General features: G+C 32.3%; 2 protein-coding genes across 11 annotated transcripts; one reads left to right on the forward strand and one right to left on the reverse strand.

Moving 5' to 3' along the window:
• Positions 1–2,115: 2,115 nt before the first annotated feature.
• LOC133690752 (co-chaperone protein p23-1-like) lies at positions 2,116–4,271 on the forward strand. The gene is made up of 6 exons (XM_062111020.1): positions 2,116–2,277; positions 3,030–3,216; positions 3,302–3,464; positions 3,589–3,632; positions 3,733–3,787; positions 3,913–4,271. Exons 1-6 carry the CDS (start codon positions 2,273–2,275, stop codon positions 4,011–4,013), a joined length of 555 nt encoding a protein of 184 aa, XP_061967004.1. The 5' UTR covers positions 2,116–2,272; the 3' UTR covers positions 4,014–4,271.
• A 2,275-nt stretch (positions 4,272–6,546) lies between these two features.
• LOC133692893 (uncharacterized) lies at positions 6,547–12,760 on the reverse strand. Of its 10 annotated transcripts, none has more exons than XR_009842008.1 (17): positions 12,615–12,760; positions 12,438–12,497; positions 12,232–12,343; positions 12,015–12,087; positions 11,796–11,841; positions 11,544–11,654; positions 11,338–11,434; positions 10,885–10,981; positions 10,737–10,797; positions 10,473–10,603; positions 9,707–9,824; positions 8,173–8,257; positions 7,772–7,879; positions 7,606–7,680; positions 7,282–7,383; positions 7,089–7,194; positions 6,547–6,995 (listed from the first exon to the last, which is right to left on the reverse strand). XR_009842008.1 is itself a non-coding variant. In XM_062114063.1 (16 exons), the coding sequence occupies exons 1-15, from the start codon at positions 12,681–12,683 to the stop codon at positions 7,331–7,333; spliced, it is 1,341 nt and encodes a 446-aa protein (XP_061970047.1). In that variant the 5' UTR covers positions 12,684–12,760; the 3' UTR covers positions 6,547–6,929; positions 7,282–7,330. The 10 variants fall into 10 exon arrangements, 2 of the variants coding, with proteins under 2 accessions (XP_061970047.1, XP_061970046.1); XR_009842007.1 differs by having other exon boundaries at positions 7,763–7,879; XR_009842006.1 differs by having other exon boundaries at positions 8,137–8,257.
• Positions 12,761–13,214: the final 454 nt, after the last annotated feature.

Here is a 13,214-nt window from a genome sequence, read left to right on the forward strand (position 1 = left end):
TTAATATATTGCAATCTAACTTATATATTTCACATAACAATTTTATCCAATGTAAGATTCAGACTCATCTATAACTAAATACGTGGTAAATTTCAAATTGCATCATTTTTTTAACTAAAAAAAATTAAAAGAGTTTTTGACTTGTTAAATTTTTTTTTTAAAAAAGCATGTCAATTCATATAAAAAAGAGTTTTTGACTTATTAGGATAATATTTTTTTTTAATATTAGAATAAAAGCATATTAGATCAATTCAGGTTTTATAATTAGATACATGAAATCTATGATTTAGATTATAAATTTATCGTGTTTAATTTTTTAGATTATTTTTATTTAATTATATAATATTGAGCTTGATAATGGACTTAACTTGGTTTAATTATTTTTTTTTAAATTATTTTTTGTTTAATCACACAACAAAAAAATTATTGTATATGGAGATATTTATTTAAGACCATAATAAACTCACAAATATTAATTCAAAATAAATTATGTTATTCAATTCAAAATAAATAAAATGTTAAAATAAAAAATTATAAAAGAACCAGCAAAAAAAAATAAATAAAAATAAAAAAACAAAATAAAAAACAAAGAATTATAAATAAAAGCCTAGGTAGGTGTGGAGGCTGGGGCAGCCCATGCACCTAGGCTTGTTAATTTTTTTCTTCCATCTCATTAAAAAGTAATAATAACAGGCGAAACGTTGACTACCGTCATGAATTCTGGCCATTGGAGGTATTTGGAAAGTCGGGCAGTTGTCCTATAGGGGTAAAATACCTATAAAACACATTTGTTTTTCAGCTAAAAGAAATTAAGAAACACTATAGGGACCTCAAAAAAACCTTTTTTTAATATCAAAATTCATTATTCAATTAATTAAAAAAAACCCAAATCAAAATAAAAACTCAATATATTTTTTCTGTCAAGATAAATAAATAAAAAATCCAAATAAAACTCTTATAAGCAAATAAAATCTATCAACACGAGAACAACAGGTTTTTTCATAAAAAAAAAAAATATTTCTCAATTTTCTTTATCATTCATTGCAACTCCCTCCCTAATCTATCAAACTTAGAGACTTTAATGAAAGAAAATAAATCCAATAACGTGATTTCAAAACTAAATGGATCAAAAATAATTTTTAACAAAATCTAAAAACAAAAAAAAAATTAAAAAAAGGTTCTGACAAATTAATTTTTTTTTAAGGATTGTTAAATATTTAACTAATATAATTTTGATCTTTTTATTTTTAATCTTTTCTATAAAATAAATTTAGATTTTTTTTTATGAAATCAAGCATGATAATACATAGCGAGATATGTCTTTGTGATTGAGTCAACTATAAAAAAATAAAAAAATAAAATTATCAATTTCAAATCCCAACCAATAAAATATTAAAGAATTTAATTAAAAAAATAAATTAATGACCGAAGGGAAAAAAAAAAAACAAGGGCCATAATTGATATTTCTTTTTCATATAAAATAAAAAAACTATTTTTTTCTTTACTTCAATTTTGATCCTTTTAATTTTAATTCTCGGCAAACAATCAAATTAATATTTTTTTTGAAGTCAAGTGCTAACCATATAACGGGTTACTTTATGAGATCTTGATAATCATATAAAAAAATAAAAATTAATTATCAATTTAAAATTCTAATTAACAAAATAATTAAATTAAAAAAAAACATGAAAAATATAAAACACGATTGCAATTCACAATTCACAACTATATGTCCTTCGAACACTCCTCAGTATGGCCGATCTCTTTAAGTTTTTTTTGGTAATTTTAATTTTAATTTAACGAGGAGTGTTCGAAGGACAGATAACGTTGAGAGGAATTTTGACACCTGAAATCCAATTTTGGTCGTAAAATACTCGATGAACTATCGTTTAAATTGAATATTCTCAGCATCTAATTAATAAAAATGAAAAAGAAAACCCCCCACAGCAACAAGATGTATGGCGCCCGCCCTCATAGAAGAATTTACCCGGCTCGACCGGTCGAGCCGAACACCAAAATAAGACAATCCCAAAAATACCCCCGGAGGTACCAGATACAAGAATGGAAGCATCTAGACGTGTTCGCTGAGTTAGGGTTTTACATTTCATTCGACCGGTCTATAAAACGACCCATACCTTCCGTCACAATAAAATTAGGAATATCTCTATCTGACAAAAATCACACGCAAAGAACAAGTCTCGCCGTTTGCTCCTCTTTTCCCTTCCTCTCTTCCCTGCTGCTCACTGCAGTAATTTCTTACTCACTGACCATAATGAGGTACTACTAATATTGTCATTTTGATAGATAGATTATCTTCAATACTTGTACTAAGCTAGACACCGCCCTAAGTTTGTTGCTAGACGCCCATTTCTCTAAGGAAACTTAGGGTTTCTTTGGGGATTTCTTGTCCTTCATGGTTGGATCTGGTATTTTGGACTAGTTTCTTAAGCAGGCGACGTTTGTGATTTGCGTGTCTGGTTATGATGTGTGTCTTCTATGGATGGGTGGTGGAGCCACAGTTTATTGTCTGAGATGGTTGTCTTTCTGCTTTCTTTTTTTTCTATGTTTTTTCAAAGAAATCTTTTCCCCACTATGTAAATTTTGTTTTGCGAAATTCGTTCTGTTTCGTCGATTGGAAATTGGACAAAAAAGAAAAAGAAAAGCTAACATGTGGTGTACTCCTATGGCAATCTGTGTTATTCCTTGTTGTTGTGATTAAGGCCTGTTGGGAAAATAAGATTGCCAGACATGATTTCGAGGAGTTATATATGTAGACTGGAGCATGGTATAATTAGTCTGGTTGCTTTAACTCTTGGGAAAACTTATTAGCCTTTGTTACTCTTGGATTACCTGTAAAAATTGTATTCAGTCCCCCTCCCCCGCAATTGTTCGATTTCATTTTGTATTATGAGTATACAGACATCAATGTAATCGAATGCTGCTGACGAGTTTGTTACATGTTGTATTTATGGTGGAAATTTGTAAATATTTGTTTTTCTCATGTCGCATTGGACATTCAACCTTTTCAGCCGCCATCCTTCAGTGAAATGGGCCCAGAGGTCCGACAATTTGTTCATCACCGTGCAGCTACCTGATGCACAGGATGTAAAGCTTAAAATCGAGCCCGAAGGGAAATTTTTCTTCTCTGCTACCAGTGGGGTGGATAAGATACCCTATGAAGTTGAACTTGACCTATTAGACAAGGTCATTGTAGAGGTAAGTACCCTTTCTGCCTCGTACCTGAACCTGTCTTTTTGAATATATTTTTTGCCAAATATCAAGTTTTTAATACTACTTGCAGGAGAGCAAGGCTAGTACTGGCTCCAGAAGTATCCAGTACATTGTGAAGAAGGCTGAGAATAAATGGTGGAGCAGATTGATAAAACAAACCGGAAAACCTCCAGTGTTCTTGACAGTTGATTGGGATAAATGGATTGATGAGGATGAGGAGTTCACTAGCAAGGGCAAGCCTTTATCCCTCCAGACTCCAATTCTCATTCCATGTCATTATATTTTTGCAATGCCTCCCCAGCAGTTCAGTTTGACTAATTATTCATGTTTTTTTGTTTTTTTTTTGCTGGTGTCTAGGAGCACCTGAGGCTGAGATGGGGGATATGGGTTTTGATTTTCCTGTAAGTATCAATGTTTTTGTTGCATAAGAATGGATGGGCTGCTCCTCTCTTAACTATTTGTGACTAACGCTGCTGTTTGATCGTAACCTTTCTAATTCAGAATCTGAATCTTGGAGGCGGAGGCTTTGATGGGCCTGCTCCTGAAATGGACGATGGTAAGTCACTTATAATTTATTCAAGCAATGTGCTTTTCGCCATTTGGATTTATTACTTCGAGACTAGTATGCAAACATTCCTGTTTAATCGGATTACCTAAAAATGAACCACCTCATCCGTGCAGATGATGAAGATGACACAGAGGATGAGAATGCGGAAGAAGCACCGTCAGCAGAGAAGGAAGTAGCATCCGCTAGTGGCGAAGCAGACACTAAGAAAACTTGAAGTTTTCCATGAAATGTGTTTTGATGCTCTGAAGTTGCCATTTTATTACCTTCATCTGTTGAATGTTTGACTTAAAAAGTACCATAGGTGCTGTAGTTCTACATCACAATATAGTTTGTGATAGAGGTCAACTATCGGTTATGATGTGGTCTTGCCATTTAACTTCTAGTGGCACGAATCGGTCTTTTTTATATACAATGGTACATGATGATGATGATGATCTATCTATACATGCCTGGATGAGCTGTTTTTCGTTGAGAGTTTTGATGATGATCTATACATCTCTTCTATCAAATTTCTTTTCTATTATTTATGCCATTTTTTTATAAAAATCTTATTGTAATTTTAAAAGCAGGTTTTATAAAAATAATTAAATTATGAATTGAAGTAATTATTTAAAATGCATTTTTGATTACAGTATATTTTTCATGATGCTTTAATGTTTACTATGAACAGTGGAGTTTTTAATATATATTTTTAATTGATTGATCCATAACAAATCCAGTTTGAGCAGCATTAGAGCTGCATTTATTTTTTAAATTGTAAAATGTAATTTGCTGTTTATCATATTATTTTAAGAAAATAATCTCAATTGAGCATACAAACTAGTATTATCATAAAAGTTTTAATATTATTTGAAAATTATAGCATAATTAGATAATTATTTAAATAAATTTATTGAAAATGAATTTTATTATAAAATAAAAAAATAAGAGGCATTACAAAAAAAAAAGAAAAAAGAGAGGAATGTTTGGGTTGTTAGGATGGGTCTACGTGCCTAGCTTATAATTAAAGAGGTGGATTGGTGCTTGGATTTGATAGACTAGATCGCATCTTAAAAAGGTTGAAGACCCCCCTGCCTGCTTTTTCTTTTTCTTTTTCTTTTTCTTTTTCCTTTTGGAATTGAGAAGATATTGTACTGATCGCCTACAACATTTTTTCAGTCACCAGAGGGTGCTTGTTGGATTTTTATTTTTATTTTATTTTTTTAAAAACTTATAAATACAAAAAAATCAAGTGGAATTCTATTTCTAACAAACATCATTGAATGATTAAGTTATTCTCTTGAAAAAAACTATAAACACCAAAATTGCAGGTATTGATATCTTTTGTGGTCAATTAAGAGTTTTCTTTCTCTCTTTTTGACATTTTTCTCTTTTCTTTAACCATTGATAAGGACTGAACTACAAAGAAAATGAAATTCTATGACTAAAATGCAAAAGTTAAAAAAACAAGGATGTTAGTTTTGACAGTTAATCTTTCAATTTTTGTTTTAATAACAATCTAAAATTTAATCATGTAAATTTAATATTTAATTTAATACCTGAATATTCAATTACACCCAGAATACATAATTATTCAATTACACCCAGAATACATAATAACACTTGAATACCATATATCAATTATCAAGTACATGACAAAGTGCCAAATTAACTTGTGAGGATGAGATTAAAAGGAAATAAAGTTTAGTGATCAAAGTGCACTGAGAGGAAAAATTCCAAGCCTAAAAGGGATAAAATGACAATGAACAAACGTGAACAATTAAATGTAAGAGGGAGCACAATGGATGAATAAAAAAAACTCAAACTTTTTAGGTTGTGTTTGTTTCTCGGAAAGTGATTTACGAAAAACGACTTTCTAGACTTTTCTGTGTTTGTTTACCATTAAAAAAGTTAGTCAATGAAAAATATTTTCCAGTCAAAGAAAAATTTGACTTGGTTTCTAGAAAAGTGTTTTCCTTTAATTTTGGGCGGAAAACACTTTTCGGAAGTTGTGAAAAATTTAAAAATGTTATATTATTTGCTGATTATATCAAATTTGGTCCTTAAACTTTTGATTGCTATATATATATATATATATATATATATATATATATATATATATATATATATATATTTTGTTTTTCAATTTCATCTCTTAAAATTTAATTTTTATATTAATTTTGATCCTTATTTTTATAATTGTCATTTACTTTTTCTTTATCATTTTTTAATTGAAATTTTTTATCCATCAAATCTTATCCTCATTCTTTTGATTGTTGCTTATTTTATTTGAAATAATTTATAAAATGTTAATTATTATTATTTTAATTTTTTCATCTTTTAATTTTTTTTATTTTTTAAATTTGATCTTTATTATTTTGATTATTATTTATTTTATTTGAAATAATTTATGAAATTATATTTTTTTTCAATTTCATTCTCATTCAACTTTTTAATTTGTAAGATTTGTTCCTCGTTATTTTAATAAACTTGAAAAAAAATAAAACATTAATACGTTATTTTCCAATTTATTTTTCATTATACTACTAAACATAAAAAAATAATTCATTTTTCCAGAATTCATTTTCTCGAAATTTACTTTCCAAAAAAAAAAAATACTTTCCAGCAAACAAACAGGACCTTAATTTATTTGTTAATTTTACAAAATATCATTTTTGATCCTTAATCTTACAGTTTTTGTTTTCATAACCTAAAATTCAATTTTATAAAATTAATCTTTAATTTAACACCTAACACTCAATTTCACATTGAGAACACAAGAACAGCTGGTTATAACTCCACATCGAGTATGCAAAAGCATACAAATCAAAACAGATTTCAAGAAACAAAACCATGTCAAAGTTCAGTATGAACAATGCGGTCGTTGTTAATACAACGTGTAATAATGATGAAATTAAAAAAAAAAGGAAGACTAGTGACAAAAATGTAAATAAGAAAAAATTTGAAGAATCTAAAAAGGAAAAATTGACAATCAACCATGGCGCGAACAATTAAAAGTGAGTGGGAGCACCCAATCTCTTGCCTGTCTTTCCCATTCTGGGGACCATCGGCCGAAGTTTCTGGGTCTTGATTCATACAATAATTTTGCCGAGCAAGCCATATCACCATCCAAGATTTACGAGCTCCATTTCTGAAGGTTGTGAAAACGACTTTTTCAGCTAAAAAAATGTCTCTTCCTAAATGAAGTGCACACCACCTAATTGCAAATTACAATTGCCACCCTGGTTAATATAATATAGAAACTAATAAATGTATTTCTAATATTAATAATTTTTAGCTCCTCCTTTACCAAGTATTGGTTAGATTCGTAGGACTGCTCCGTGGCTGTCTATGAGAAAAGAAACAATTGTTTTCCAGCAAGATGTGGTCTCCCATAAAACTTATATTTGAATACACTGTAATATTAGCCAGCATTGCAATCACATTATTTTATTTTCCTCCGGAAGCCGGCTAGAAATGGAAAGTGTATAAATTGAAATAACCTGCAGGATTGGGTTGCATTAAACTCTCCCAGCTCCGGCCGACTGGTTATCAAGCTCTTAACTTCACCGTTTCCAGCTTAGCACGCCGCTCTTCATATGATGCTGTAACAAGTTCAAGCAATAACAAGCACGGTGAAAACATTGATGTAGAGGTGTGAATATTTATTTTGGAGGAAGTTGGTACAGATAGAGAAACGATAATGGCTGGCTTTTATCACATCCAACCTTCTTGTTAATAGTTCAATAATATTTCATGACCATGCACACAAAATTCCATCTTTGAAGTAAAACTATGATGATACTCGAGGTTATGATAGGACTTACGCTCAGTTTCCCTTGACATGAGGGGAACATGAGAAGCTTTTTTTCTTGTCACTCCATTGCTAGATGAGTCTTTATCTGAAAGTTGAGAAATGACATCAGCAATGTAGACCAATAAAAGCAATAGCTAAGATGTTTCGTTTAGAAAAAATTGAAGTACTTTCTGCACCAATTGACAAAGGCAAATGACTCAACAGAGCCTCTTGAAAGATAGCAGCCTGGAGATGGTAAAGTCGGCATTCATTCTCCAAGTGAACATGCAGAGCTTGCCCAGCATCTATTCACAAATTCAGTAGCACTTGATAAAAATTATCTCAGATATTGCAGTTAAAATTGCCTACAAATTCAGCAAGCAATGGATGAAAGTGATGTGAATTCCAAAGAACATGACTTGTCTAAACAGCTGCTTTGAAATATTAAATACAAACAATGAGCTCCTTGGAGGTTGGGGGTAACCGAGCAGAGTTTGCTTAATCTCAACTACTGAATGTCTTGAAAACAGTATTTGTAATGGTCTTTTCAAATATCGAGTACCTGAAGAACATGAAAACTTGAGACCTTCAAACTCACAGGATAGAAGAACCAACGGAATTTCAGGAGCCATGAGATACTGGGGTTTCCTCAGTGTCCTGGTGTCCAGTAATGCATCTATTACCTATGAATTGAGTACTTGACATAAGTTGCCTTCATACTGAAATAATTATTCTTGAAGATATGGAAAACCATGCAGCACAACGACTGTTCGAAACTTTTCCAATGATTCATTCTGTGGGTTTGTCAGCCCAACTTAACTGGCTTTCAAATTCTCCCCAAGTGAAAGAATGAACCTTGAGGAATTCTCTTAAAGCCATCCAGGGAAGCAAAGAGCAAATATTACATCTGGATTGTCCATTAGCAAGGAAATTTAGCTCACGGAGAGGATTCCGCATGCTCACTACTGTATATGTTGGTGGGAAGCTAGGGGTGTCAGCTGACACCCCTGGTTTCAAAAACGTTTTGAGAGATTTAAGCAAATATCATAGCAATCTAAGATTTTCAGGGGGATAGTACTCACTCGACCCTCCTTAAATTTTGTAAAATTTAACCATATAAGGTCATTTAATAATTTTGTATCAAAAGTCAAACAAAACCATTAATAAGATATACTAAATGTATCAATATTTCCCTTATCTTTCCTTTACTATCAAGTACTAAAATTGCATGAAAAAGAAGTTGATTTCTTTAATTTCCAGTTCAAACATAACAATTTTCCTATAAAGAATAATAAATTATAATTCCAATGCCCAAGCATATGCACATCTTTCTATTAAAGAAGGTAAACATGGTTTCTTATGCTATTTTAAAAAATTATAATTTATTTTAAAGTTTCATATTCTAATTTTTTATGGTGGTTTGCAAAATTGTTAAATTATAGAGGAACAAGTTATGAACGAATTAAAAGACTTTCTGATTTTTCTCTTCTAGGAGCTCAAAGATTCCACCTCCTTAATCTCTATTAGCGGCACAAGGTCTAATTCAAGTGATAGTTTTTAAATAATTTATGTTCTATTTATTTACGATTAAATAAATATTAATATTAATGTTATTTGTTAATAAATAAATTGTATTATAATTTGTTGTTGATTTTGAATGTGAATAGTTACATTGTTACTATTATTTATTTAAAGTATCATATCAGAGTATAAGTTTTCAATGTTTGATAGTTATTAGTTGATCTGCTGTACTCATTGTATACCAACATACAGAGTGTTGTTTCGAAATGGTTCCTACCTGAATATTATAGTGAAAAGCTATCATCTATGATAGAATTGCTATGCATGGTGGGGATCCTATTTTTAAAGCGACACAAGGAATTGAAAAGCACATGAGTGCACATGCACATGTAAGCATTTACTGGCATAAATTATCCGCGGAATGTTCAGAGACAGCCTGTGTGCGCTCTTCTTGTTCAGATTTTATATTCTAGTCATCTCTGGAAATTCAGCTAAAGCAAATGTAAACTAAATCAAGATGCTAAACTTGTCTCTGCTGTAAAACATTTTGGCTTAAAGGCATCAAATAAAGAAGAGGAAACCATGCAATTAGAATGACATCTGATACTCACTTCAGGGGATTCAAGACCTTGGCCAATCATAAATAGCACAGCAACCATGCACCGGACTTGGTGCCACAGGAAAGCACTACCTTTAATTTTTATAGCATAAAGTTGATGCCCTTCAAATCTACAAAAGAAATAGTAAGGTCTCAATTTGAATAATTGCCAGTATAGTAAATTCACAAATGGATGTCTGTGCAATGATCAAGTTAAATAAATAAATAAAGGGATGTCTATATCTCGTCATAAGTTGGAATTTAACAAAATCAAGCATGTTTATTCACCTGGTTCTGATGCTTGGCTTCGTAATCATCCATTTAACACTCCCCATGCCACTACTGTGGCTGTGCATCACCAAATATTTCATCCCGAAGGTGAGAAATGAGAAGATTCAATCTACTTAAAGCCGAGTATACAATGTTTTATATCTCCCCATCCATTTGTATTTTTAATTTATTGTTTGCCGCACCCTCTCGTTTATTATTCACCATAATCCATTGAGAAGAATTGAATTGGAGGACCCATCCCACCATTTTACCACCTACGTTAAACCCCGGAGATTGATGTTTGTTTCTCTTGCACACTCAACCACTCAAGCAATGCAACTGCCAAACTTCAGTGATATGAAACATTTTAGGACTCAAATGCTAACTTCTTTTTTAAGGGTTTTTACCTTGCTTGTTGCTACATCCAATTGAGAAAATTAAAAACATGGCATACAAGGATAAACTGGTTTTGATATTGAAATCAGACGAGATGATTTGTAAATTCAGACCTCATATCACAAGGAGAGATCTCAAATGACATCACATTTCGCCTATAATTGTGCACCTTCACTGCATCCATCTTGCAGAAGTTTCTGAAGTCATGTTCCCCAATAAGTTTCTTACCTGCAGTCTCCATAACCTGCGGAAAAATAAAAAATGATGATAGAGTTATTGTTAATCCCTGTTCCTGCATGGCCAAGCAGCATAAAACCAGAGGTATAGAATGTTAAGTCCAAAAAAAAAGGCTCTAGCGATAATAGAACTGCATATACCAAGAGGTTCAAATTGTCATTCCAAAAGAAATATTTATATTCCCTGCTCAAACAGCTGAACCTGCACCACAATATAAGATGACTGATTATACAAACACATGATAGTTAACAAGTTCAAGGTAACAGTTCATGAAGCACATAGAAGGACCTTGCACTGAAGTCACTTGGAACAGGACACCAGCCCACAATCCGAATGTCTTTTGGAAGGACTCCATTCAACACTCTCACATAATCAATTTCCCCTTCTGAGAAAAATAAAAAAAGATAACAATACGGTAAGTTAAAAAATGAGGAATTTGAATTAGTTTCTCTTTAAAAAATTTATATCAGAAAATTCTCTCTTCCAGCTTGATAGATGTAACTTGTAAGCAGTGACACAGTGCTGTGTGCTCTATTTAGGATGACATCCTACGCCTAAGAGGACATTCTTCCCGAAACCTCAAAAATTGTTATGGAAGGATATGACAGTATAAATAAACTTAGAAATTAGAGGGAGGATCCCAATAACAAGATAATTAAAAATAGAAGTTCAAAGTTCTCTTAAAAGGAAAAGGCCATTACAAGTAAATAAAGCTCAGCAATCCATCTAAAAATAGCAAACCTGGCTGACCATCCTGTTCTTCTGGAACAGTCTCCCCTGAATGTTTGTTGTGTGCATCAATGTCCTTGAGTTTGGATCGTAAATACAGTGCAATCACCTGCATCAAACATTTTTCGAGCTCTCAATTTTCAAATGAAAATTCAATCGACCCAGAAATATCAAGTGGGTATTTTAAGGAAAACAGAACTTTTAGGAAAGCAACCTACTTGCCCAACAGCAGAAACTCCCTTGTCTGTTCTACCACATCTCGAGTACTGTATTTCCTTCCTATCACCAATTAAAAGTCTTGTCGTTTCAAGAGCCTTGAAAATCTCAGACTGCAAGAGCACTTGAATTAAATAAGAAAATTATTTGTCATAACAACTCATCACTCAACAAAATCACCTCACGTTTCACTTCCATACAGAACCTTAAAATCCAGTCCCATGATCTAAAATAGGAAAAACGTAATGCCACACCTCAACTGTCGGATCCATTTGTGCCTCCAAAGAAAAACCATAAAACCTGAAGCATAACACACAAGATTAAAAAGGTCTTCATTCTTCCACCATTATTCTAAACAGTATAAAATGCCTACAAAAAGAAACAAAAAGATTAAAGAAAGAAACACATAGCTCCTTGTTGTCAACAAAAAGAAACACAGGTTCATATTCAAGTTTCAACATCCCAATCGATACCTTTGACCAAAATACATGACTTTAAGAGCAACATATCTCCTCGGATGGTGATTCATGATCCTTGTATCATAACCTATGCATAAATTTTGATAAATAAAAAAATATCACTATATATTCTGATTGAGCTGGCGAAAAACAGACCAAAATAAAATACAATAAGAGCATGATAAGAAATCAGTCAAGTGAAAACACATTGGAGAAGCTAACAAAATAAGACCTGGCGTTTTAGGCGTGGCTTTCTTTCTTCCACTCTTCTTGCACCCAGAATTCATTTCTCCTCTCTCCTCTCCCAGATTTTCACATTTTTCTTTAGGCTTTTTCTCTTGTAACTGCATCATTGCTTAACTTCAAGTGCTAGGAAAAAAATAGTAACTGCTGAAACTGGTTTGGTTAATGTAATAAACAAAAGAGAAAAAAAAAAACCTCGTCACAGCGACAGCTTGAGAGTCGAGAGGAAAACTTTGCATTCTCTTCCTCCAATTCCTAGTTTTTTTTTAAAAAAAAAAATCAAGTTCAAAACATAAGAAATATGTGAATCGAGACTGAGTTAAACAAGCGAAGCGATGATTAAAGAGGAAGCAGAGAGGATAGAAATAATACTTTGACTCTGTTCTGAAGAAAAGTTATCTGAGATCTTAAATTGATGATTTCTTCTGCTTCTTCGGACATGGTTCAGCTTTTTTTACACTGTTTTCGCTCAAGTCTCCCACTACAAGGCCAAATTGAAGAAGAGACGGCGACTCTTGTCGAAGTTTTCACTTGCTTTTCAAAACGCTGCCGTTTCTAGAAAATAACTTAACGAAGCGGGGCTGTGTTGGGCTAATGGGGCCCGAGTATTTTCGCGGGCTTAGAAACTTTTGTTTTAAATTTCAGAGACAGGCCCAGCTTGATATTTTTTACGAGGACTGAAACAACATCAAAAGTGCATCGGGAGCTTGTACGATCTGCTTCAGAGAGTGCAGATCCATTATCTGTTTCTCCATTGCAGATCTCAGTTCATTCCAAGTCTCCAAATTCTCCAAGGTCACCTAACCATGTTGGCTCAAGCAAGGGAGATTCTAGCAAAGGGATTCCTAAGAAGGGAAGCCCACTTATGCATGAAAGACATTTTTTTCTCGATGAGATTGTCAAGAAAGCGCGATTGGCTATAATTGAGAAAAAGAAAGAAAGGTTGCGGGGCTCACTTGATGAATGCTTTAA

The sequence above is a fragment of the Populus nigra genome, chromosome 4 (assembly GCF_951802175.1).
Source record: "Populus nigra chromosome 4, ddPopNigr1.1, whole genome shotgun sequence".
Taxonomy (NCBI): Eukaryota; Viridiplantae; Streptophyta; class Magnoliopsida; order Malpighiales; family Salicaceae; genus Populus; species Populus nigra.